A 25,333-nucleotide genomic window follows, 5' to 3' on the forward strand; every position below is an offset into this window, starting at 1 on the left:
AGGCTGCGATAGGTACTGGCTTTAACGGACCCATTGCGGTGCACTCAGGACCTTTCAATGGAGTGAAACCATTACCATTACATTAGGGCTGAGAGCCTTCTCATAGTAAAAGCACTAAAAATATAGGCAGCAAAAACCTCCTACATACAGCTCTGAATATACTCAATCAGGACTGTCTCCAGCTTAGATCTTTTTCTGTCCCACTTATTGGTTGGGAGCCCATGTTGTTTTTCTTTTGACACCAAGTTTCGACTTTTGGGAAGGATGGCCTGGGACAGAAGGACTGGTCCTGGAGACAGTCCTGCACTCAAGACATGATCAAACTATTAATTCTAACATCAATATGCTCAAGATCTTTTTAACATCAGCAAGATGATGGTGGCCACCTAAACACTAAGAAGAACAACAACAAACCAGAAATACTTCCTTAAAGTTTATACTTACTTACAAGACTGACATTTATACTTACAGTTACTACTAATACAAGACTGTCATATTACAACTCCAAGAATATCCAGAGTCTGGATGAGAGAGAAATGTGTCGCAGGGAATTGAAAAATCTGCAGACCTTTTAAATAAATCAGACATACTTTAAATCATACTTACTGTTACAAAACTGTCATATCACAATTCCAAGAATATCCAGAGAGAAATGTGTCGCAGGTATTGAAGAATCTGCACTTATCCAGTAATAGCTGCATCTGCATTACAGCGCTACATGTATCTGCCAGGATTTGGACCATTACTCCCGACACAGCGGCTTATAATCTAGTTTTACGTGCGCTGCGGCAAGTACAAAGGGACAGCTCATCCAATATGTCATCATGATTGGTATGAGATACGTGAAGATGGGCGGATCTGGAGTGCACTGCTAGGAAAACCTCAGGTCTGCATTGACAGTCGTTGGAGATCAATGAAAACCTGATTTCATTCTATCAGTCTTTGTATGATAGCTTATTAGCGAATCCTATGGGAAATACATGTAGCAAGATATTGTGAGCTGCTTCAATATTGAATTGCATGGAAAATAATGATTTAAAAAAATTTTTCCCTGATTCCCAAAATTACAAACTTATGTAGCCACGGTTTACTTTATATCAGTGATGTGACATTTAAGGGACCACCCAAAAGATCCCAGAATTTTGTATTAGATAGAATCAGCAGACATTAACAAATTAGGATGGTTCCAAGTATTCTATTAGTATCACAATCCTTCTTATTTAAGTCACAAACATTTGACCCGATGGCCATCTTCATCAGAATCTCAAGAGTTTAAAAAACGAAATCGGAAAAGTGGAATTTGGCCAATTTGAGCCTCCTTTTCTTCCATTTACTCTTCTAGCCCATTTTGATTTTACAGCTTTCATTCCATCAGTAGATAGTTGGAAGGATTTCGCTTCAGACGTATCTTCCCTCACTATCTCCTCTCTCCAAGCATGCCTGTCTAGAGAAGTAAATTGCCAAGACGTCTTACTTTAAAGACGTAAGTAAGACGTGTGTGTGCCTGCCGATAAGACATCTTTATCAGAAGATTAATTCCAAAGGAAGCGAAGAGACTTGGTGATCAATACTGGAAGGAACTGATTCACAATTCCGCACCGTTCCTGACTGGAATACCAAGGCTACAGTAGAAGAGTCTAGCTAGGCTAGAGTCATCCTACAAAGCTGAATCATTTGTATTTCTATCTTCCTTCCTGCCATCGGTTTAATTAGCATTCCAATTGAAATGATACAGCCGTGTTTTTTGTTGTTGACAACTCTAAAGAACTGATGGTACCCCAAATATCAACACATCAAATTATTCGTATACTGAACAGAATTATGGATTTAGTATGAGAAAATGTGTTTTTTTACTTATTCTGTCGTCTGCGTCGTTCAAATGATAATCATTCCGACACCTTCCTGATTAATTTTTTTTTTCATCTAATGATAACATTGCCCCCCTCCCCACGATATTCTGCTTGCAAATAGTTTTCCTGGTTCTTTTTTTCGGTCACTCGATGACATATTGCCAAAGTACCGAATAGGCGCGGTGCAAAACACGAAGTAATAAAACACGGCCTAGCAATTAGATTTCATAATATAGAGAAAAGCTTCAAGCTCAAGCAAATTTCTGGATATTGCTAAGGTCGTATGTCCAACACATGACAAATAGTGGGGGTCCATCTTGGTCACACGGGCACACTTACCTCATATGCCCTGTGAGTAGTTGATGGGGTCACGTGGTCTTTTGGTTACGTGTGCAACGCATGCCGAGTGCGTGCCGACAGTCGGTGTTTGTCGGTAAATCGCACTTCGGGTACCTTCTGCATCCGTCGGAAATCTCCGTCGGAACATTCGGCACCCACTCGTGCAATCCCGGGTACAACGTACTCAAATGTCGGGTCACACTCGGAACACCAACCCCGGCAGTTCAGCCCGGGCGATCCGACAACAATACCTTGGCCTACCGCCTATGGACTGAATTCACTCTTGGACCTCTCTCTCATTTTCTCCAAGACTTACGGACTTGAGGTTTTCGGCGTCATATTCGTAACAAATCTACCTACCTGTGATATTAATCTGATTTTTGTTAAGACTTGGAGAATTTTTTCTAAATTATCTCAAAGTTACGACATACAAAAATGGGGAACGTATCCTGAAAGTGCCTCTGTTTCGGCCAATTTTCTACAAGTTTTCGCCAGAGAAAGATATGGTGCCTTCCTTTTACGCCCCTCTAAGCTTTCCACATAAAAAGCAATTGATGGCACATGTTTGGACATGTTTGAGAGGCAAAGTTTCGCAGGAATTTTGAATCGGCAAATCGAGCCGCCATTTTCCTAAGTGACGCACATGAGGCGTTTTGTCGTGAATGGACCAGACCAAATTCTCACAGGTGTGTGCCCGTGGGTCACTGGCTACAGCTACAAGAACGCGGATTTTGACCAAAAACCTCAGGATTTTAAAAACATTAAAAAAATTTCCCTGTCCAAATTCAACACACTAATGGCTCGAGTTACTACAGAACATTATAGTCCACACTTCTCTGCAGATATTTGAGGCGAGCTTGGAGAAAAATCGGTGAAAAATCAAGGAACTCTCACTCACCGTGCGATTCCGCCTTGTTCACTTTTTGCCGCGAGCTTCTTTAATTACATGACGTCACCGGCGTAGGGTAACCACGGTAAACAGAACCAGTCCACTCTCTTTTAGGGGAGATATTTATTTTGTAAAAAGAAAACGCACCAAAAGGGACATACAAAGATTTCAGTTTATTTGTTAATCGTTGAAATTAAATCGTTAAAATTTGTATTCTAGGAGAATAATGTATGTAAATCACCCTGATTATATATTGTATTATTTTACAATCCCCCAAAGTTTAACATGAATAAACTCTTCCTGCATCCGGTATTTTGAGGATAGCCCCAGGAGGAGACAGTTGTGGTATGCAAAGATGAGTCTGTAAATATTTACTAGATTCTCAAGGGTACGAAACCCATACAGACAACTTTTCCTAGGCGAAACTTGTCTAAATGATTGAACTTTTCAAAAGTTTGTGATTTTTGTCAGTCAACTTTCTTGGACTTTCTTCCAGATTTCTTTGACTTTCTTCCATAAACTTTGATAAAGAACAATTCTAGAAAGATGGAGGGTGCAAATGATAAAGAAGGAGAAGAAGAGGCTCAGGAGAGTGCATCATCAGAAGGTGCAGCATCTGCTACTGTAGAGGATGAGGAGGAGTTTGGAGGACCAGTGTTCTCCCCTCCGCTCTACAGGCAGAGGTACCAGACTGTCGCTGATCTGGTCAAAAAGTACAAGCCGAAAAGGGTAAGAGCAAATGCAATATTGGTGTGCAAAATGGCTGATAAACTGGTGGGTATATGGACTACTTAAGTATCTAATAGGACTCAGGGGTCTGCATGCCCCTCTCCATTTAGCATTCCAAGCTATTTTAATTCACCGTTTATTCTGATTGATGCAGAGGAAGATCTACCCTGGGAAAACACAGACTCCTAACGAGGCACGCAAAGTTTACCGATCCCTACAACACGCGCGCACGGAACACCCGCCGCCTAACACCCGACGGCCCACGAACCAGCTGGCCCCAACTATCACTTGCCTCTTTCGGAAGAAGCGAGCGATAGTTGGGGACCGGCGTAAGTGGGGCCAGCTGGTAGTGCGGCGGGTGCATAGAGGTGGGAGGGCGTGCGTTGGGCAGGGGATTGGTAACTCTTATTTGCGAAGCTTCTCGAGCTGGTTTCCCAGGGTAATGAAGATCAAGATGGATCATGTCACACCAAATTTGGTTTGTTTCTTTTACATTTAACCGTAGCTACAATGTATTAAATTTTCTTGACTTGTAAATTCATATTAGATAAATATTTGCAATTAAATATATAGTACTGAACTGAACTGAACTGATGCATTTTGTATATTTACTATAATAGTTGTTGGACTTTGGATGTGCAGAAGGGAAGCTGATCAAATTTCTCAAACCAGAGGAAAGTCTGGAACAGCTGACTGGTAAGATTGTGTGAATTTACATTTATCATTGCATAGATGTACCAATTCAAAAACTCCATAAGAAAAATATTAAGGACCATTTATGGGGAGAGAAACTATTCTCCAACTCAGAAATCGAACTCACCAAAACTTTCAACTGACTGATCACTCACTACAGTCTTTTTCAGCTGTCAGGTCCAATTATGGACATGCATGTGACTTTCTGGTCCAATTTCTGAGCTGGAGAACAGCTTATCTTTTCATAATGTACTTTTCCAACTCTAAGATAAACTTTGACGTCCTGCTAATCAACCCCTAATCACCGTTCTCAACTACTGTCTCACTAATTCCCTGCAATGCAAATTGTGTTTTCCAGCAAGTGACTGATACGGATCTTGGTAACTCAGATGAGAAAGCATTTGAAAACAGTTTTTTGTGTTGGGTAGAATCACATTAATCTTTGCACTCTCTAAGTTCTCTCTCTCTCTCTCTCTCAGCCTGATGCTATGGCATGACAGGCTGTTAAATGCAATATCATAACCAGCTCCTGTGGCGCCGCGACGGTTAACCGGCTAGTCAGATACAGAATCTGGTGTGTTGTGATGAACGATGGTTATGCTGATGCAAATAAGTAAGTCTGTTTAACAAGTAAAGATATGATGCATATTAACCAAACTCTGCCTGACTGTAACAAGTTTGCATCTCCCCAGGTGTTGACATTGAAGGAGAGGTGCTGGAGTCTATAAGGGGGATCATCAAACCCCTTTTGTCCGACTACATACAGCCGCGGCCACGCCCTTTCACCGTCAGCCTGTACCAGGGCTCCATCGCTGAGTGTGACGACAGGTTCAAGGACTATGACATGGTCACATGTGTGGAAGTGTATGTTCTGGTTTTTACTTGTATGAAGATGAATATATTGTTGCCATACTGTTTTACCTCTGGAGGTTATGTGGAGTATAATGTTCTCAAGAACTGCTGGAAGGTTTACAATGGTTTTTGGTAGGTGGATAGGTGTGGGGATGGTGATGGTGCAGGTCGATTTTGAGCCCCCTGTTGGTTGACCTTGGTACTGCAGCAGCATGTTTTGTATTATATCTTTGCACCTTGACTTGCTGTGGTGTTGATTTTTATGTTTTACCTTGTAGTGCCCATTGACACATTGGGCAGCAAGTTTCCTTGCAGTAAATTCCATAGCAGGGTATATTTCTACAGGGAGGGATGGCATGCCCTTGGTCTTTAACATGCTTGAGGCATCTCCTTGCACACACAGAACCCCCATTTTATTCTGAAAAGAGACATTTTGAATATTTCTTTGTTACTCATTGATTAACTGTGAAAATGGTCCCTTTGGCTGTATTTAACTTGTTTTCTAGGGACTAAATCTGTCTATTTGATGCAGTAATTCTTACTCTTCCGGGGGGCTATGATCATAACTGTTTATGTTCACGGTTTTTATGTTGAATGCTTCACTGCAAAGTTAAAACTTAGTGTTTCCATGACTGTACTATAGAGTTACCGCAAACTTAAAGATGCAAATGCTCCATTTTCTGCACACCATGAAAACTAAGAGGGATTTACAGTGTATTGAAAATATCTTATATCTGTTCTTTTCTGTAGAATTGAGCACCTTGACCCTCCAGTTCTGGATGCCATGCCGTCCAACGTGTTTGGCCACATGAGACCCTCGGTGGTGGTGGTCACTACTCCTAATGAGGAGTTCAATGTCCTCTTCCCAAACTTCAGTGGTTTCCGCAATGCAGACCACAGGTTTGAGTGGACAAGGCAAGAGTTCCAGGAATGGTTAGTCTCCCAACATCCTCCTATGTAGGGACATTCAACAGCCAAACTGCCTGTCTGGATGTGCCCTGCTCTTTCAACCATCACTCTTAGTTCCTGTGGACGTCCCCCCCAAACCAGCTATCAGCCAATCAGAGAATAGGCTTTCCGTTTTCAAAAGCTGTCTCGCATGTATATGGGTAACCTCATTAATATTTTTAAGCAGGACGGTCAGGAACTAAGAGTGACGGTTGAAAGAGCAGGGCACATCCAGACAGGCAGTTTGGCTGTTGGATATCTCTGCATAGGAGGATGGTCTCCCAATCAAGGTTAGACATACAAAGTGAATAAGATACTAGTAAATAAGGAAATAGTTACTCAGGCAACTGGATAGAAATTGGAAACAGTCAGACGTTTGAGATGGCAGGTAAATGTAGCTATATATGGACTTTGTCTTGTTTTTTTCCCTGTTGGACATTCCAAAATTTGTCTTTACCTCACCAACACATCAATCCATCAATTTTGGTTGAAAAGCTGGTGAACCATGGATCCTTAGTCACTGGGGAAAGGTAGTGGATGATACCTGAAACATCTTACTGTTTCCAAAATCATATCCAGTTGCTTGATGAGTAGCTGTTATCTTGTTGGTCAGTTTCACTACAGAGTAGGGCTGGGTACCGGTAAACTTTAGGTCCAGGTCCGGTTCAGGTCCAGAGGATCAGGTCCGGACCTGACCCTGGACCTGATTCAGTATGTGAAAACTTGTGAATGAACAAAATTTCATTTCACTAGGAAGAAATCTGTTTGTAAATCTATTCAACTCCAACTGGCGTTTTAAACCCTACAAGGCTAACTGCGTCTGTACGATTAGCTATACACCTTGGTAGAAACGACTATAGACTCAACGCTACTTTGCTCTTGTTATTTTCTTTGACCGGTAAGCCCCAAAACGTGTGAATGCCCTGATCATATAATCTATTCATTTTCCAATAGGTCCAACATCCGGTCCACCAAATTTTTTCAGGTCTGGTACCCAGCCCTACTTCAGACACAACAAATAGATTTCAGTGTCAGATATTTCACATGTTTTGTCAAAAGGTGCTTTGTCTTTACTATATGTAAATGACTTACGACAAAAATCAGTCCCTGTCATTTTTATCCATATATTTGTGTTTGACACTTTTAGGGCAGAAGATGTTGCTTGTCGGTTCAGCTACAGCGTGACGTTCCACGGTATCGGTACAGGACCGGAGGGTACAGAACATCTGGGTTGCTGCACACAGATGGCCATCTTTGAGAGACTAGAAACTCCACAGGACCAGAAGTCAGCTGTCTTGTGGGGAACACCTTATCAACTGGTAAGGTGGTATTCACAGGATTAGCCAAATAGCAATTACTGTTGACAAGCAACTGGTTATGAATTTGGAAACAGTCAGATGTTTCAATTAACATCGTATCCTTTATCTTTTGTCAGTGACACTGAAGAGATGTGGTTGTAGAGTATGTTTTATATCCTAATAGTATGAATTGATATGCAAAAAAGCTGATGACAATTTTGTTAGTAGTTTGGTGAGACAAGACAAAGTAAATGCTAATGAGTGCATTAGCTCCTTTTTTTTTTAGTTTCAGGAGCTAATATTTTGTCACATTAAGGGGGATTGAGCGCTCCCCCCTGATCTCTTCGGTACAAAAGATAACAGATGTTATCTTAAACATCTGACAGTTTCCAAAATCATATCCAGTTGCTATTAGTAATTGCTATTTGGCATAACTACCTGAATGTCTAACCTCCATCAACTTATTCACAGGATTCATCTTCATCAACGTCTTATAACTTACATTCATCAGAGTTGTGTATTGGTAAGGCCACAGTCGGCATCATCAGCATCTATAATACATCAAAGGTAGTATGTCCCCAAGGTTTGATGTTGAAGTGTAGTAATAGATGCAGTGAGATAGCCTGCAGCGTGTTGTGTAGGTGTGATGGATATCACAGGCAGTGATGAAATAGTGCAACAAGATTACTGCCAGGTCTTATCATGTGTATGGATTTTTTTTGTATCTGAATTCAGCATTAATCAAAGCTCAGGAAAGAATGGCAAGCTCCTAAGTTTGTGAAAACGTAATGCAATATCAGATTTCACTCGCTTACTCACTATCCATTATTTGATTATTATAAAACTGACAAGTATATATTTGTCACTGACAAGTCTTGCTACCGGTACCTTTACAGCCTTACAGCTTACATGTTTCATGTATTCAACATTTACAGTCAAGACATCGTAATCTTAGAATTTGTGGTATAGGCTTATATTAACCCATTTGTGTTGTAGAAAGGTGGTACATGTAACTGCATTTTTTCCGTGGTTTTAAAATTGCCTTTACATTGTAAATTGTATAATGTCAAATAAGTGTAATTTCTTGCCTTTTGAATTATTTTTCACTCTTTGAGAAAGGTTTTAGACATTGTAGATTAGTGATAATTCAGATCACCAAGTTTGCCAAGTGCTATTAAAAATACACCAAAAAGCAGTCACTCAAGCAACTGGATATGATTTTGGAATATCCAGTTGCTTGAGTAACTGCTTTTTGGCGTATCATATTACCTGGATGTCTAACCTTCATCGACGTATGCTAATAAAGTTCTTTGACTGATTTTTACAGATAGCAGAAGCAGTCTTCCCATACAGAGAGAACACATTATCCGCAGAAGAGCAGATTGTACAGGAAGTCCAGTACTACATCAGACAGATCCTTCAGCGTAGGGTCCACAGTGAAGAGGAAGAAGATGATGATGATGATGTAGCAGCTTCCGAGGAAGTCTCCATTCCTCTGGACATTTTGATGAAGTTCCAGGGTTTGAAGAGAGTTTGTCCTGATGTACAGAGTCTCCAGGCTGCTCTGGTGGGGTCCGATGTGAGACTTAGCCTGGATAAAACTGCTGTGGTCTGCTCCATGGACCGGGATGATGATGATGATGATGATGATGGTTGTTACAGTGTGACCTCAGAGGGTTCTGGTGGAAAGTTTGATGATGCAGAAGATGACGACACACTGCATAACTTTGACTACTGCAGAACAGACACTGGACGTTCTGCATTACCTCTGATATGTGAAGAGGACTGGGTATGATTTCATTGATGCGTGCCCTTAGTGTCTACATTCCTACCCTGGTAACCATACCATAGTGAGCTCTTCGCTATCGATCTCTGCATAACCATAACTTTGTGAGCTCACTGCAATCTCTACGGAGCTAAGGGTGTTTCCCTCCTACATGCCAGGGAATACTTATGGGATTGGGTTCAATTACTTTGCTCTACGGGCTGGTATTGATTAGACAGGCCAGCTGCAAAGACAGACTATTTCTTAGTAGGTCTCTGGCCAATAAAACATCCAGATGCTGATAATATGCTATGTAACTAAGCTACCTCCAGTTGTTAAAGAAGCTCTCGGAATAAGTCCCGTTGATTGTAAGCTTGCATATTTATGCTGGTGGAAAAAATAACTGTTAGTATTTGCATAATCATAAATCTGTAATGGTATTTTTAGTTTGAATCTGCCCCTTTTTCTATTAATATGAATCACATCTTTTCACTGTTGAAGTTTGATAGTAACGTTTATTAGAAATGTGTACATACCGGTACTTTTGTTTCAATCCATCATATATATACTTCATTCATATATCTCAAAACAACATCAGTGAAGTCACACACACACACACACACACACACACACACACACCTGTGAAGTCTTCACACAAACCAGCCATGTAGTCACAACGCTGCCTGTCAGTTCAAGCAAAAACTGCAGCTAAAACTATGGCTCCGACAGTTCTCCGAGGCAACATTTTTTCGTCGTCCCCTTTCCAAATTTCCTTGGTTTGTTGAGTTGAACATTGTATCTTGTGACAACGCACGAAGAAATCGTTGTGAAAACAAGTTGACCTGCATCGAAATGTTTCACGTCGAAATATGTGTGGTCTCAGCGTCCAAAGAGTTCCGCCCAGTAGTCCCTGTAAAACGGAGGGCGGCGAAACGCGTGTCTCTTGGCGACAGCCCTGTCGCGTGTGTGAACATCCTTGTCAACTAGAACACCGTCTTGTCTTAGAAAGTCGTGGCTGAGTATTGCAGCACACGAAGGCCTATGCTCGGGTTGTTCCTCAAGGAGTCGCAGAAGGAGATCCCCGACTGTCACAGCGCTGAACTTCAGAATCGTCTTCCGAAGTGTGGAGAGGCGGCGGACTTTTCTGTCAACATGAAATAAGACATTTCAATTGATTGTATCAATGCACAGTGATATGCGCCAGTCAAAATGAGTCGTGTGCGTTTGTCTGTGTGTGTGTGTGTGTGTGTCCGCGTGCATGCGTGTGTGTGCCCTTGGCAATTGGGCAAGATACATAGAGACAAAGCCTACGGTGATGTTATTTGAGGATATCAAAGATAATGAGATTCCTCAATACTCAAATTAATTATAAATCATACCTTTGATGATTCCTGCTTTTGATATTTCTTTCCGGAAAGGCGACGAACCCAGCGTACATCCAGAACAGTACGCAGCCCAGGGCCCAGACATCCGCCGCTGTCGTGTACCTGGGCTCCAACAGCACCTAGGGAACAAGGCGGTCTTATGGTTAGGGCTGTTGACTTAGAATATAAAGGTTTTGGGTTCAAATCCCTAGCAAGCCCCCGTGTCATGTCCTTGAGATAGGCAATTTACACCTGGTGTGATACGCTGATCGAGCGAAGGGCGGTGATATTACCGGCTATATAAATTTAGATACAGATACAGATACGCCTATTTTCCCCACTTGACGTAAGGCTGGAGGTCCCATGCGTATCTAATGAGAGCCACACCTAGTGCACGTTCATAAAAGAACCCTCCACACTTATCAAAAAGAGTAGGGGGCTAATGGCGGTGTGATTTGAATGCAAACCTTACAGTCTATGGTCTTACGCAGTTTGCAGTTTTCTGCACAAAGCTGGCATGTCGCGTCTAAAGACGGTTTTACCTGTTTATGTGAAATAAGCAAACTGACAAACCTCGGGCGACACGTATCCAGGGCTGCCCCACACGGACGCCCAGACCGCCCCCTGACCAGGCTTGATGATAGCCAGCCCGAAATCCGTGATTTTTACATCCAGACTCTTCGTCAGCAAAATATTCTGAGGTTTCAAGTCACGGTGGATGATACACCGCTCGTGGAGATACTCACAGCCCTCTACCAACTGTCGGAAGATGCGACGGATCTGCTGACTGTCCATGTACCTCTTTTCTTCTTTGAGCTGCGCCGCGTAGGAAGACAAAGCGCCCTTCTCACAGTACTCCAAGCAGATGTAAAACTGCCCGGCGGGAGTCTCTACCCAGTCCAGCATCCTCACGATTCTGTCGTGTTGTAACGAGCCGTGGATCAGGATTTCCATCTCCAGTCTTTCGAGTTGTCGGTGGTCTTGCGGCTCAGCGACTTTCACCGCGTACAGAGTGTTGTTACTCCCACCCCCTGGGACTGAGTAGACTTTGCCGAAACCGCCCTCTCCTAGGAGTTTACTAGCACCTGATTTGCTGTCACCGCTAGCTTCAACTTCTTGCTTTTTCCTTGTACATGTAATACACTTGAGGCAGTTGAACATCTTCCTGTGCTGACAGTTGTGTAATGTAATGTAGTGTGGTGTTGTGTTGTGTTGTACATAGAAACTACTTGGTAAGCTGTGTTCCAGAACACGTTTTGATGTGCTGAATGTAGTGTTGTGTTGTATTGTGTTGTGTTGTGTTGTATTGTATTGTGTTGTGTTGTATTGTATTGTGTCGTGTTATGTTGTGTTGTGCTGTGCTGTGTTGTGTTGTGTTGTGTCGTGTTATGTTGTGTTGTGCTGTGCTGTGCTGTGTTGTGTTGTGTTGTGCTGTGCTGTGTTGTGTTGTATAGTGTTGTGTCGTGCTGTGCTGTGTTGTGTTCGTGTTGTACTTTGTTGTGTTGTACATCGAAACTGGGCGTTTTAAGTTGTGTTCCAGAACAAATTATCACACTTCAGAAATCAGAACGCTCATAGGTGACTCGAAAGGGCTAGCCTCCATAGCAGGCCATTTTACAATTTTACAAGATAGACTTTAAATAGATAAAATAACGTTGTCCGTCCTCTAATTGTCTTAACACTAGGAAAGGTACGCTTCCATGAATCAGTTTCTTTTAGCATAGTTTGCGCTACAGCATATCGACAACCGCCCTCCGTTCTAAAGTCCACAAAATCTGGTAGATTTTAGATAGACAAAAACTATAGCGTTTGTCCTGTCATTGTATTAGCTCTAATCTATATCCTTGTCTTCTGCATTAGTTTTTCTTGTCAACCATCGTCAGCCGTACAGTATATCGGCGACGTTCTCCATTTTACAGTTCATAAGAATCTTGTGGAGTTGAAATATATAAAAACATCATCGCCCTCTCACTGTCTGACATGATGTAACTCCACAAAAGATATCTGTCTTTGCTCATTTGCATCAGTTTTTCTTTTCAAAATGTCATCGTTTACCCTACAGTATATCGGCGACGTCCTCCATTTTATACTTGTGAAGTTTAAATAGATGAACAACACTGTCCTCTCACTATACTACATGTAACTCTACAAACTTTTGGATCCCTCTTTTCCGCTCATCTGCATCAGTTTTTCTGTACCCTACAGTATATCGGCGACGTCCTCCAATCTACAGTCCACGAAAATCTGATACAGTTTTAATAGATAAAGACAACTTTGTCTTATCATTGTCTTATAATTCTATATATATATCAATCCTTCTATTCTGCATCAGTTGTTTTAATCGCTGTTTTCCCTACAGTATATCAGCCATCTTACAGTTCACAAGAATTCCATTTTACAGTTCACAAGAATCTTGTGGAGTTATAATAGATAAACAAAGCGCTGTCCTCTCGTTGTCTTACATGTACACGTAACTCTACAAAAGACATCCCTCTTTTCTGCTTTCCTGCATCTGTTTTCATCTGTTTCTCGTTGACCCTACAGTATATCGGCGACGTTCTCCATTGTATAGTCCATTTTAAATTTTACACGAAAATCTGGTATACAGTTTTAATACTTAGAACAACGTTGCTGTCCTCTCATTGTCTTCACCGTATGTCATTCTCTTGTGCATCCACGTTTTTTTTTTTACACTCGACGTTTTCCCTACAGTATATCGGCGACGTCCTCCATTCTACAGTCCAGGAGAATCTGGTAGAGTTTGAATAGATGAAAACATCACTGTCCTCTCATTGTCTTAACTCTAACAATATAGCGCTCTCTTCCGCATCAGTTGTCTTTTTTTTTCAATCGCTGTTTTCGCTACAGTATATCGGCGACGTCCTCCATCTTACAATCCAGGAGAATCTGATAGAGTTTAGCGACCGTGGCGTCCGGCCGTTTGTGCCAGTCGGCCAGCATCTTCTCAGCGGGGTTACTCCTGGCCTTGTTGTGCTCCCAGAGCTGGGCAGTCTGCGGCAGGACCCCGATCCGTTCTGCTACCAGCTTCCAGTCTTTACCTGCGGAGGGAAGAACCGTGAAGAAGATTGATAGCAAAAAATTCAAAACACTGATAGATCCTTCTTTTTTTCTAAAATTACGACTGATATCTGGGACAGGGGACGATTTTGACTTCCAAGTTTTGACCCATTGCTGACGTCACACACTGATTGGGTTTACTAGCACGTTGTTCAGGCGAAAATTCAATCTTTAGTGTTGAAGAGGCATTTAACCTTTTCATGAAGTAATTTACCAAAGAACTTCCATGCTAAACCTTCGATGAAATGTGCTAGGCCCACTTTACACTTGTTCTTTAATTTTAACTGTAGTACTATCGTCGCCAACTTATCTCGTAGTCTACTAGAGAAGTAGACAGCGGTGTATAAATTTCAAAATAAGTGTAAAGTTGTCCCAGGGTGATATGTATTTGTTCTGTAGACTGACCTGCTGATCTGGAGATGTTGAGCTCCGTAGTTAGCCGTAACCGCACGTCCCGAGGCAGGTCTTTGATCGGCAGCGTGTCCGCTAACTTCGGACCTGGTGGATGTGGAGAAATGGAGAATTCAAAGGAAAAACCCGGGAAAGTTTCAAAACTCTGTGTGGCCTAGCCTCCATAGCAGTCTTTCTGGGACTTTTTTGGGGCTCATAATACACCTTTGTTGGCCATTACTTTTTGTACTGGGTCGCTAGACTGTCGGCCCGTACAAGCGACCCAGTACAAAAGGAAATAGGTGTATTATTGACTTCTAACCTTCCATGATAGGCGTATGATGAGCCAAAAAAGATGAAAAAGGCTTAAATAGAGAGCCTGCTATGGAGGCCTCGGAAATATCCATCTGAATTACAGACATATATTTCCTAATCTTCCTGGAGTTCTCTTCTAAAACAATACATTCATAGATGTAATATGGATTGAAATAGGGTAACTTACAAACACAACATTTGGGGCGAAAACAGGGACGCTAACTTATCATATGTATGGCATCCATATCCCCCCAAGTTTGCAACCATACTGTAAATCACACAAAGAAGCTGACACATGAACAAATAAATGTCATAGTTGCAAAAAAACTATCAGAAAACAGACACTAGTGCGTCAGATCTAGAGTTCAAACGTCAATTTCACAGTCAAAGGAGATGTAAAGGATCAATGATAAAAAGGTGACATGTTTTGTGTTCTAGTCAATTGTTGAACTTTCGTGACCACCTAAATTTGATTTAATAAAGAACTTTTTTTTCGACCAAATTTTTTTCCTCGCACGCTCGCAACATTTTCGGGGTGCCCAGAGGATGCAATCTACATAGTTTACTCCATATGGCCTGATATTTAAAAGATCAAACAGACCCGTGGTTCCTTTAGGCAGGTTGGCCCTGAGCGTGTCGGCCACGTCCCCCCTCTCCACCTCTCGGGCCGCCCGCGCCACTCTCCTGATGGGAACGTTCTGACAGGACGCCAGCAGCCGTAATACCGGGTACGAACCGTTCTGCTGCTCTCAACGAGGTCAAAAAGAAAGAAACAAGAAATGCTTTTTAAAAAGCTGGCTACGCAAGCTAACATAACAGTGCTGATTTAACAGCGGCGACTCTCCTGATGTCTGGCACACCGCCAGCAGCCGCAGCACCTGGTTCGGACCGTTCTGCTGCTCACAACGAGGTCAAAAAAGAAGGAAAAATTCTCACATTTGATGCCATTCAGTCTTTCCCTCTGTATGTAGGTAAGCCCCCTTTCCACTAGACTGCGATCTGCTTATTTGGTAAGTGTTTTTACAATATCAAATCTTATGTAAAAGAATACTGGATCATGGAAGAAAAGGGTGGTGGGCCACGCGAAAGTGTCACTGGTCTAAAGTTGGCCTAGGGAAACAAAATACAGCCACACCAACCTGTTCCTTCCAAAATTACACTGCCATATAATGTACTCGTAATGTCTTATGAGCAATATTGCCGTCGCTATGTTAGGTAAATTGATTTTGGAGTTTCTAAGTCTCTGGATCCACATCTATAATTGGGTCGTTAGTGTTCAATCAACATTACGACATAAAACTTACCGTTTCCAGGCTCTTCCTCTCCTCCCCCTCGAACGGGAGTTTCTCCACTAGTCTGAACCACTGTGACGGCGTGAAGTCGGGGAGGGAGGACAGTTTATGGCGCAGCTGCTGGGACAGGAACGTCGCCTTTTCTGGAGGAAGGACGGCATGTTTTTATTTCACCGCGAAACCCTAGTCTCTACCAGACTCCCGCCTGGTCGAATAGTAATAGGGGACTTTGGCCAAGTTAAAAACCTAGAAGGAGTTATATTAATTAATTGGCCTAGGAGTGAACTGTCCGGCCGGCGGATAGCTGGATAGACTGCAAAAGACTGACTGAAATGCCATGGCAACTTATTTGGCCAACTTCTTATCTTTTTACATCCAGCTGACACGTCTCCTTGGACACTAAGAACACCCTCCGGTTTAATTTGGGAATCCCGGTTTAATTTGGGACAACCTCCCATATTTCAGCAACCTTTAACCCCAAAGGCTTAATATCGCATATGTTAGGTAACAATGAGGTTAAGAATACGTAGCAGCCATTGATGACCCCCTGGGGATTAGCCCAATTCTGCAGAATTCTGCAGAATTCTGGGAACTGGAGCCAGAATTCTGCAGAATTCTGGGAGCCTGAGCCAGAATTCTGCAGAATTCTGGGAAGCCTGAGCCAGAATTCTGCAGAATTCTGGGAAGCCTGAGCCAGAATTCTGCAGAATTCTGGGAAGCTAAGCCAGAATTCTGCAGAATTACGAGAACTGAAACCTGGTTCAGGTGTTCTCACAGTTCGCTGAAGTGAGGTTTATTGTTGACGTAGTGTATCTTGGGTGATGGTGGAATCTTTAGACATAGTCCATAGGGAACTCTTTTCTGATTATTGGCCAGATAGACGAGGAAATTGCTCACAGTAAAATGTCAGTAGCTATCAGGAAACTATCAGTGCTAAGAAGAGGATCTGCATGGAGGGTCCGATTACGCTTGGTTCACGGATTCGCTCGCTCCTATTTTTTGGAAAAAAAAATAAAAACAAAAATGACCACTCAGCAAATTTTCACCATTAATGAAACCATTCATCAACTTCCTGGTGTAGCGAATTGGCCTTTATATTATAAGCTCCTTAAAGTGTGGGTACAGGTGCTGTTACTGTACAATAATAGTGTTTTTGTACTTTTTTCAAGCTGAAAACTTTTTTTCTGTATGTTTTGGATTAGCCGTTACCTTTACCCCAACCATTTTACAATTTTTATTTTTATTTTTATTTCGCCCTTTCGCTCCATATTTTTTATGAAAAAATCCGTGAACCAAGAAATTAAATTGGTGTGGCCTTAGGATCGTATGCGGGCAGATGTGAGTGGGATCTGTTATGTATCTGAAATTTCAGAGTCATTGTCCTTAAAATTTTCAAATACAATTTAGAGTGTCACTTGAATGGTGAAGCAATTCAATGTGCAAGTAGATCTAACCATACCTCAAACAGGCGTTTTAAAGCTTGACTACATGTCACTTGTAACTTAAAATTAAATACCAGAATCCTACATGTGTATTATGTGTTTTACTATCTTTCATTTAGCCATTTCACCTTTCTATGTACAGCGTAATTTTTTAATGTTTAGAAAACAGCATGCGACTACTCTTTGGGCAAAATGGGTACGGATGGGTACGGATGAGGTACGGATCCTGGCAGATACCGTGGTATCCGTCAAATGCAGATGCAGAGGATTCCGCACAAATATGAACCAATCCCAGATTCTTAAAGGATAAGCCAAAATACCGAACAGATGCGACACTGTATCAATAAAAAACACGCAAAGAATACGACGTCGTATATACAAAAAATGTACATAGATCCCTGGCTGTCAACGAACATGAAAATGCTCTTTTTGGGTCAGGAGAGCAAATTAATAGTTTTCGACAAACAAGGTGCATGTCTGATGTCGAGGAACCGTTCATCATGCAATAGAGTTGGTTCTGAGAAAATCGGCCATTGTTTTACGAAACGTGTATTTTTTGTGAAAAATGCTGTTTTTGGCTCAGGAGATCAAATGACCATTTTTCGACAAACAATGTGTATGTCTGATGTCGAGGAACCGTTCCGCATGCAATAAAGTTGGTTCGGAGAAAATCGGACATTGTTTCGCGAAACCTGTATTTTTTTGTGAAAAATGCTCTTTTTGGCTCAGGAGATCAAATGACCATTTTTCGACAAACAATGTGTATGTCTGATGTCGAGGAACCGTTCCACATGCAATAAAGTTGGTTCCGAGAAAATCGGCCATTGTTTTACGAAACGTGTATTTTTTGTGAAAAATGCTGTTTTTGGCTCAGGAGATCAAATGACCATTTTTCGACAAACAATGTGTATGTCTGATGTCGAGGAACCGTTCCGCATGCAATAAAGTTGGTTCGGAGAAAATCGGACATTGTTTCGCGAAACCTGTATTTTTTTGTAAAAAATGCTCTTTTTGGCTCAGGAGATCAAATGACCATTTTTCGACAACAATGTGTATGTCTGATGTCGAGGAACCGTTCCACATGCAATAAAGTTGGTTCCGAGAAAATCGGCCATTGTTTTACGAAACGTGTATTTTTTGTGAAAAATGCTGTTTTTGGCTCAGGAGATCAAATGACCATTTTTCGACAAACAATGTGTATGTCTGATGTCGAGGAACCGTTCCGCATGCAATAAAGTTGGTTCGGAGAAAATCGGACATTGTTTCGCGAAACCTGTATTTTTTTGTAAAAAATGCTCTTTTTGGCTCAGGAGATCAAATGACCATTTTTCGACAAACAATGTGTATGTCTGATGTCGAGGAACCGTTCCACATGCAATAAAGTTGGTTCCGAGAAAATCGGCCATTGTTTTACGAAACGTGTATTTTTTGTGAAAAATGCTGTTTTTGGCTCAGGAGATCAAATGACCATTTTTCGACAAACAATGTGTATGTCTGATGTCGAGGAACCGTTCCACATGCAATAAAGTTGGTTCCGAGAAAATCGGACATTGTTTTACGAAACGTGTATTTTTTGTGAAAAATGCTGTTTTTGGCTCAGGAGATCAAATGACCATTTTTCGACAAACAATGTGTATGTCTGATGTCGAGGAACCGTTCCACATGCAATAAAGTTGGTTCCGAGAAAATCGGACATTGTTTTACGAAACGTGTATTTTTTGTGAAAAATGCTGTTTTTGGCTCAGGAGATCAAATGACCATTTTTCGACAAACAATGTGCATGTCTGATGTCGAGGAACCGTTCCGCATGCAATAAAGTTGGTTCCGAGAAAATCGGACATTGTTTCGCGAAACCTGTATTTTTTTGTGAAAAATGCTCTTTTTGGCTCAGGAGAGCAAATTACCATTTTTCGACAAACAATGTGTATGTCTGATGTCGAGGAACTGTTCCGCATGCAATAAAGTTAGTTCCGAGAAAATCGGACATTGTTTCGCGAAACCTGTATTTTTTTGTGAAAAATGCTCTTTTTGGCTCAGGAGAGCAAATTACCATTTTTCGACAAACAATGTGTATGTCTGATGTCGAGGAACCGTTCCGCATGCAATAAAGTTGGTTCCGAGAAAATCGGACATTGTTTCGTGAAACCTGTATTTTTTGCAAAAAATGCTCTTTTTGGCTCAGGAGATCAAATGACCATTTTTCGACAAACAATGTGTATGTCTGATGTCGAGGAACCGTTCCGCATGCAATAAAGTTGGTTCCGAGAAAATCAGACATTCTCTTGCAAAACGTGTATTTTTTTTTATGAAAAATGCTCTTTTTGGCTCAGGAGAGCAAATTACCATTTTTCGACAAACAATGTGTACGTCTGATGTCGAGGAACCGTTCCGCATGCAATAAAGTTGGTTCCGAGAAAATCAGACATTCTCTTGCGAAACGTGTATTTTTTTAATGAAAAATGCTCTTTTTGGCTCAGGAGAGCAAATGACCATTTTTCGACAAACAATGTGTATGTCTTATGTCGAGGAACCGTTCCGCATGCAATGAAGTTGATTCCGAGGAAATCGGACATTGTTTTGGGAAACCTGTATTTTTTGCGAAAAAGGCTCTTTTTGGCTCAGGAGAGCAAATTAACATTTTTCAACAAACAATGCGTATGTCAGATGTTGAGGAACTGTTCCGCATGCAATGAAGTTGATTCCGAGGAAATCAAACGTCTTTTCATGACACCTGTATTCTTTGTGAAAAATGCTCTTTTTGGCTCTGACAGGAGAGCAAAATACCATTTTTCGACAATGTGTATGCTTGAGGTTGAGGAACTGTTCCGCAAGATGCATGTCTAACGTTGCTTTTTGAGATTGGCACTGTTCCCGTTCGTGTGTATCCTGTATAGAAATGGCGAAGTAAACCATAGCCAGTATAACACTCTCAGAATTCGTTCACTGCACATTTTACTACAAGTTTAGATTTGGTGGCTTATATCAAGCGTAGGATGAGAAATCTTTAACTTAAATCATTAACTTTCATTTGATATTTAACTTTCATTAGACAATTTTCGCACTCTTCATTAGGTATCAAGTGGGGCAACGAATCCATAGAAAATACGGAAAAGGATTTGCAAGGACCCATTTGCCGTGAGGTGGGGCAACGTACATGTATACACGGTCAATTTTTTTAGGGCAATGCCTTCAACATATTGAGCGCTGAATTTGAAGACCCAAAGCATTGCAAGGGAAGTTGGAGAATTCTTAATTCTAACCCTCTAAAATGGTATTTCCCACATTTTTATGGACAAATTTTCCTGCTTAAAGCTTAATGACTAGTGTTAAGCTGTCATTATCATTAAGCTTAATGACAATTCTGTTGGCAGGAAATGTTTTTAGGACGACGCAGTTGATCTCCTTTGGATAATTGAGTCATCATTACAGTCATTCACACAGTGTTTAGTTGCCTTGTTATGTACAATTTCTTACAAACTTGTACTACTTGATCAATAGTGATGAAACACTGCATTGCCATTGCTGTTTCAAGGCACCTCTATACTGTACTTAATACCAGTAGCCTCTAGTTTATCTAAGTAAGTAGGTGTGACAGATTGATTGTTAGGGAGTTTCCCATGTGACATCACTAAAGCCACTTGCTACAGTACACATGCATCATGTCAGCCAATGTGACAGAATGTCTACTAGTAGTAGTATGTTCCCAGACCTTGGCATGAAATTGCAATTCAAGTGTGTAATCACAGGCCTGGGATGCCCTGTCTGCTTAGTCTCTCCTTGTTTAGAAGATTGTGTGCACTTTTGTACCTCACAAAGCAATGAAACAACCCTAATAGGCTAGCTGTCTGGGAAAGCACACATACCTTGGGCTCCAAGCAGATCCTATAGTAGCATAAGATAGTATCTAAAGCTGGCTGTGTGAGGAGTTTTGCTACCGGCGCAAATGGACACCTTTTGGATGACTACACTCCTTGGCCAGTTTGGTACTATCTTTTGCCATTGTAGTGTCTGATTCAAGATTAGATGAGTATAACATCTGTTGGTTGAAGGTCCCTTTCATGATCCTTCTTGTTTCCCCTAGGAGCTCCCCTATAGTTTCTGATGCCTGGGGCCACTTGCAGCCATGTACATGACTGTATACATTGCATTGTGTAATGTCACCAGTGAACACACTGTGTGCTAGCCTGGTATCCAGCTGTAATAAAGCTCCCAGGCTATATTACGGCTGGATACCAGGCTATCAGTGTGCACCCTTCTGGGAGAGAAAGAAATTATCGAATGCCTATCTGGACCTCTGCTAAGATGATCAGTAACCACATCATTGGATGTGCATAGAACTCTTAACTTGCAAACCAGCTAAAACGTAATCTCTTTTTTACCACTGCAATTTCATTTCTAGACTTGGGCTAAGAACAAACTTTATCAATGGTCTTATATATATATATATATATATATATATATATATATATATATATATATATATATATATATATATATATATATATATATATATATATATAGGTATATATGGCGCTCAGCCGGAGACAAAACTGCTGATTGACAGGCATAGTAATTGCTAATCTCCTCAACCCTGCCAGACCCTGCCACAGACCTGAGGTTGGCCAGTGAGTCCCCTCTGGCTTCCCCTTTGGGAAAGTGGAAATATAACTCTGTCTGGGGCCTTGATAGCATCCTGCCAGTAAGACAAGTACCACTGTGTGTGTGTGTGTGTGTGTGTGTGTGTGTGTGTGTGTGTGTGTGTAAGAATGGGCTTGCCAGGAAAAGAAATTTGTTTCTTTATTGAATATCTATCTTCTATAACAGAATCTGTACAACAAGAAGGTCGAGCATAAATCATTGCAAAGCCAAACTGACCAAGGAGGTTATAATTGCATCCTCGTTCTTTCATACTAGTATGTCATACTGACATTATACCATCTTGATAATCACATAGCCTTTCTGACACCGTGGGTTGTTATCCACTGTGTCCGGGACAGAGCCCAATCCTCTCCTCCCACTAATCTCCAAGCAGATCCTACAATGGCATAAAATAGTACCAAACTGGCCAAGGAGTATAGTAAGCCAAGAGGTGTCCATTTGCCATGTAGAATCTGCCTCCAGTCGGCTAGAACAAAGGCTATTAACATCCAATTGTTTCCCAATCAAACTGTACTTGCAGTGTAGGTGCTAATTGTCCTCCTTCCTGTTTGGTGCTAACTTCCAACTGGGACATGTATTAGTCACTGGCAACAGGGAGGGGCAGCAACACCATTGTTGAATAGAAATGCTCCTCCCTGTTTCAGTGGAGGCAGATCCCCGGTAGCCGAACACACTCCTAGGCCGGCTTCACTCTCTGCCAGCTTTTGATACTATCTTATGCTACCGTAGGATCTGCTTGGAGATTATCCTCCCACCACCTATTACCTCCCCAACCCCCATTTGTACAATTGGATGGAGTATTCATTAAGGGAAGCCCTGTAAACAGCTCAAATTGTCAAGGGATTTGAACCCAGGACCTCTATTTTCTAGGTCAATATACTCATAAACTTTGATAAAGCAATGTAGGAGTCCAGACAAAATTTGTCAGTAGGTAGCTTACTCTGTATAAGCAAGGCATGATTGTCCCACAGGGGCATATATGAACAAACAGAATACTAACACAAGTAATTGCTTAGCTTACATATTTCAAACCAGTCATTATCATGTACTGGTAATGCCATATTACCTGAATAACAAGAAAATCTTACCGGTATAAAATCTACTTGGGGAGTATACTCCTTAAGTAAAACTTATGTTTTGTAACAAAGATAAAGGAAAAGTTTCCTCTGGTAACTTTTATTTTAATTTTTTTTTTCAAATTCTGTTTTCTTTAGCCAGGGTAGCCCAACTCAGTGTAACCACAAAGATAAAGGAAAAGTTTCCTCTGGTAACTTTTATTTTAATTTTTTTTTTCAAATTCTGTTTTCTTTAGCCAGGGTAGCCCAACTCAGTGTAACCACACTGCTTTACAGTGGGGCCCTGGATACTTTCAATACTTTCTTTCAACTTGTCCTAGGTGAATGGCAGGGTGGGGTGGGTGAAAGGATTTCCACTGAAAAACAGTGAGAGGCTGGAACATCTGACTCTGTCAGTCATTTCGAAGTCTGTACACAATATGTGCTGGCAGCCCACAAAACCACTGGGGGAAACCAGGGGGAAACTTCCAATCCTTGTCTGTTCCAAGGGTCAAGGGGTCAGGTAGTATCCTTCCATACAGGGAACATCCCTGTAGAGTCCTATAGATCTGATACAGTTTGTGCAATGTATATGATCCCCTTTTTTAAATGTTGACTCTTTGGAAACATTATCATGTCATTACAAAATTTCAAAGTGTAGAAATGTACATTTTGTATAGTTCATCCCACTTTAAGTTCCAGTTCTATCACTTGACTAGTTTTATTGTATGAATGAAAAGAAATCCAAGTTCAAGTTCGCTTAAGGCGGCAGAGTACAGTATTTATCCGCGACCCCCGGAGTCAATGACGTGGGGGTAAAAAAGTAGTGCGGCCAAAATCTGGAAGCGCCTGTAAACACTGTAATGTGAAATACAGCGGGGGATGAGCTTTGCTATATGGTAGTATAAAGAGTCGACTTTCAGGTGGTATGTGTAAGTTTATGATGTTTGTTCATTTGGTGTATAAATGCGCGTGACCTTTACAGCTGCCTGCCTCGGTGAGTCGGCTGCAGTTCCGGATGTCCCCGCATGACCCCATTTCAAAGATTGCGTGAAATTTTTAAAAAACGACAACTTTTTTTGCTTTTCAGTTATTTTGTAGGTTATATCGTCGACTTCAACTTATTAGTTTGTCGCGCTTCAGAAGTGCACCCTGGTATGATTTCATCCGCGTCGATGTCAGTCACCTTGTAGTCCTTAACTATAGGAATCCCCATAGGCCGAAAACTGTACTCTGCTACCTTGACACTGTCTGTCCTCCTCTTGTAGGTGTGTGTTACACTCCAAGCCCTTTGTCACTCTCCAAGCAGATGTAAGGATCTAACTTAGACTTAACATTGCCTTTTAAGCCTCCTTCACATGGTGAATTTTTTTAAATGTGTGAAACTTTACTTAAGGGTGTTGCAAAGACGATGTCCAAAACACTGAGACTGAGTGGGATCCTCACATCTACTTGAAGATGATAATCCATGTGCAGACTATTACTGTGAGGTTGCCCAGGCTAGTTGCAAGAGACGTCCTTTTCCACACCATTTTCTCCCAACTCAAGTCAGTCAATTGCCCTCAACAGGATGCAGAAAGATTCAGGAGTACAGTCCCAACTGTCATATTGCCACAAATTAATTTAGTTTCTGTGCTATGCCGTTTATCTTTGACTTATTAGGAGTTTGCAAGTCTGTTGCAATATTACAGTCAACTTGCACTGGGGGAGTGAAAACTGACCTGAAACATACGGGATATTGCTGTGTTGGATTAGTCCATCATTTTATAAGGAAGACTTGTGTGTCTAAATTTTGTACCTGAAATAGGAAATATTTCCCCGCACTATATACATAAAACAGGGGTCCCGTGTTTGAGGAGGTGCCTCGAGCATGTAAAACATCCACATTGCTCAAACAAATTTGGGTACCTACTGGCTGCTAGTAGTAGTAATACACCAGAGTATTATTATCATACCTCAGTCTACTACATGTATAGGCACATCGTAGTTCAGTTCAGTTGAAGTAAAGAATAGTAAACCAATTGAGTTTTTTTTTTAAAATTCATAAACAGTGTAAGAATGTGACCACTTTGCATGCTCTAGAACAATGTAATTTGAGCATTTCTTCTCAGGAATGCATTTTTTAAGTTGAAATTTCATGGTGGCTGGCCAAGGCTTCCTGGGTCATTCACCTGACCCCAGCATCCCTATGGATAAAACAGGACTCAACCCTCTGTTTTCTTGGAGGAGTGGTGGTGGGAGGAACATCTGTTGTGAAAGTCTGGGGCATCACAGACTAGACAGCATAAACATATTTGATATTATTCCTTCAAAAAGAGGATAACTTCCGTTAGGTTATCTGTTCGACCAAGAGATACTGAAACTGAGTTCAGATT

General features: G+C 41.4%; 3 protein-coding genes across 3 annotated transcripts in view; 1 reads left to right on the forward strand and 2 right to left on the reverse strand.

The window, feature by feature from the left end:
• Nucleotides 1-3,612: 3,612 nt before the first annotated feature.
• On the forward strand, nucleotides 3,613-9,888 carry LOC118421638 (small RNA 2'-O-methyltransferase-like). The gene is made up of 6 exons (XM_035829044.1): nucleotides 3,613-3,807; nucleotides 4,428-4,503; nucleotides 5,193-5,364; nucleotides 6,103-6,285; nucleotides 7,448-7,619; nucleotides 8,926-9,888. Exons 1-6 carry the CDS (start codon nucleotides 3,625-3,627, stop codon nucleotides 9,391-9,393), a joined length of 1,254 nt encoding a protein of 417 aa, XP_035684937.1. The 5' UTR covers nucleotides 3,613-3,624; the 3' UTR covers nucleotides 9,394-9,888.
• Nucleotides 9,889-11,273: 1,385 nt separating this feature from the next.
• Nucleotides 11,274-11,888, reverse strand: LOC118421847 (serine/threonine protein kinase OSK1-like). Its single transcript, XM_035829349.1, has one exon. It carries the CDS (start codon nucleotides 11,886-11,888, stop codon nucleotides 11,274-11,276), a length of 615 nt encoding a protein of 204 aa, XP_035685242.1.
• Nucleotides 11,889-12,955: 1,067 nt separating this feature from the next.
• The window catches only part of LOC118421396, a 21,148-nt gene continuing 8,770 nt past the window's right edge, over nucleotides 12,956-25,333 (reverse strand). The window contains exons 3-6 of the mRNA XM_035828660.1: nucleotides 15,815-15,945; nucleotides 15,112-15,253; nucleotides 14,211-14,303; nucleotides 12,956-13,786 (exon numbers count right to left, since the gene is read on the reverse strand). Of these exons, the coding sequence (XP_035684553.1) occupies nucleotides 13,590-13,786; nucleotides 14,211-14,303; nucleotides 15,112-15,253; nucleotides 15,815-15,945 (563 nt within the window). The 3' untranslated portion in view covers nucleotides 12,956-13,589. The remainder of the gene's footprint in view (nucleotides 13,787-14,210; nucleotides 14,304-15,111; nucleotides 15,254-15,814; nucleotides 15,946-25,333) is intronic.

The sequence above is a fragment of the Branchiostoma floridae genome, chromosome 8, assembly GCF_000003815.2.
Source record: "Branchiostoma floridae strain S238N-H82 chromosome 8, Bfl_VNyyK, whole genome shotgun sequence".
NCBI classification, from domain to species: Eukaryota; Metazoa; Chordata; class Leptocardii; order Amphioxiformes; family Branchiostomatidae; genus Branchiostoma; species Branchiostoma floridae.

Bases quoted from the DNA above. Each gene is read 5' to 3' on its own strand.
- LOC118421638 (XM_035829044.1), top strand. From the start codon at position 3,625: ATGGAGGGTGCAAATGATAAAGAAGGAGAAGAAGAGGCTCAGGAGAGT. The intron at 4,504-5,192 runs GTAAGATTGTGT...GCATCTCCCCAG, and splicing joins AAGTCTGGAACAGCTGACTG to GTGTTGACATTGAAGGAGAG. The intron at 6,286-7,447 runs GTTAGTCTCCCA...TGACACTTTTAG, and splicing joins AGGCAAGAGTTCCAGGAATG to GGCAGAAGATGTTGCTTGTC.
- LOC118421847 (XM_035829349.1), bottom strand. From the start codon at position 11,888: ATGTTCAACTGCCTCAAGTGTATTACATGTACAAGGAAAAAGCAAGAA.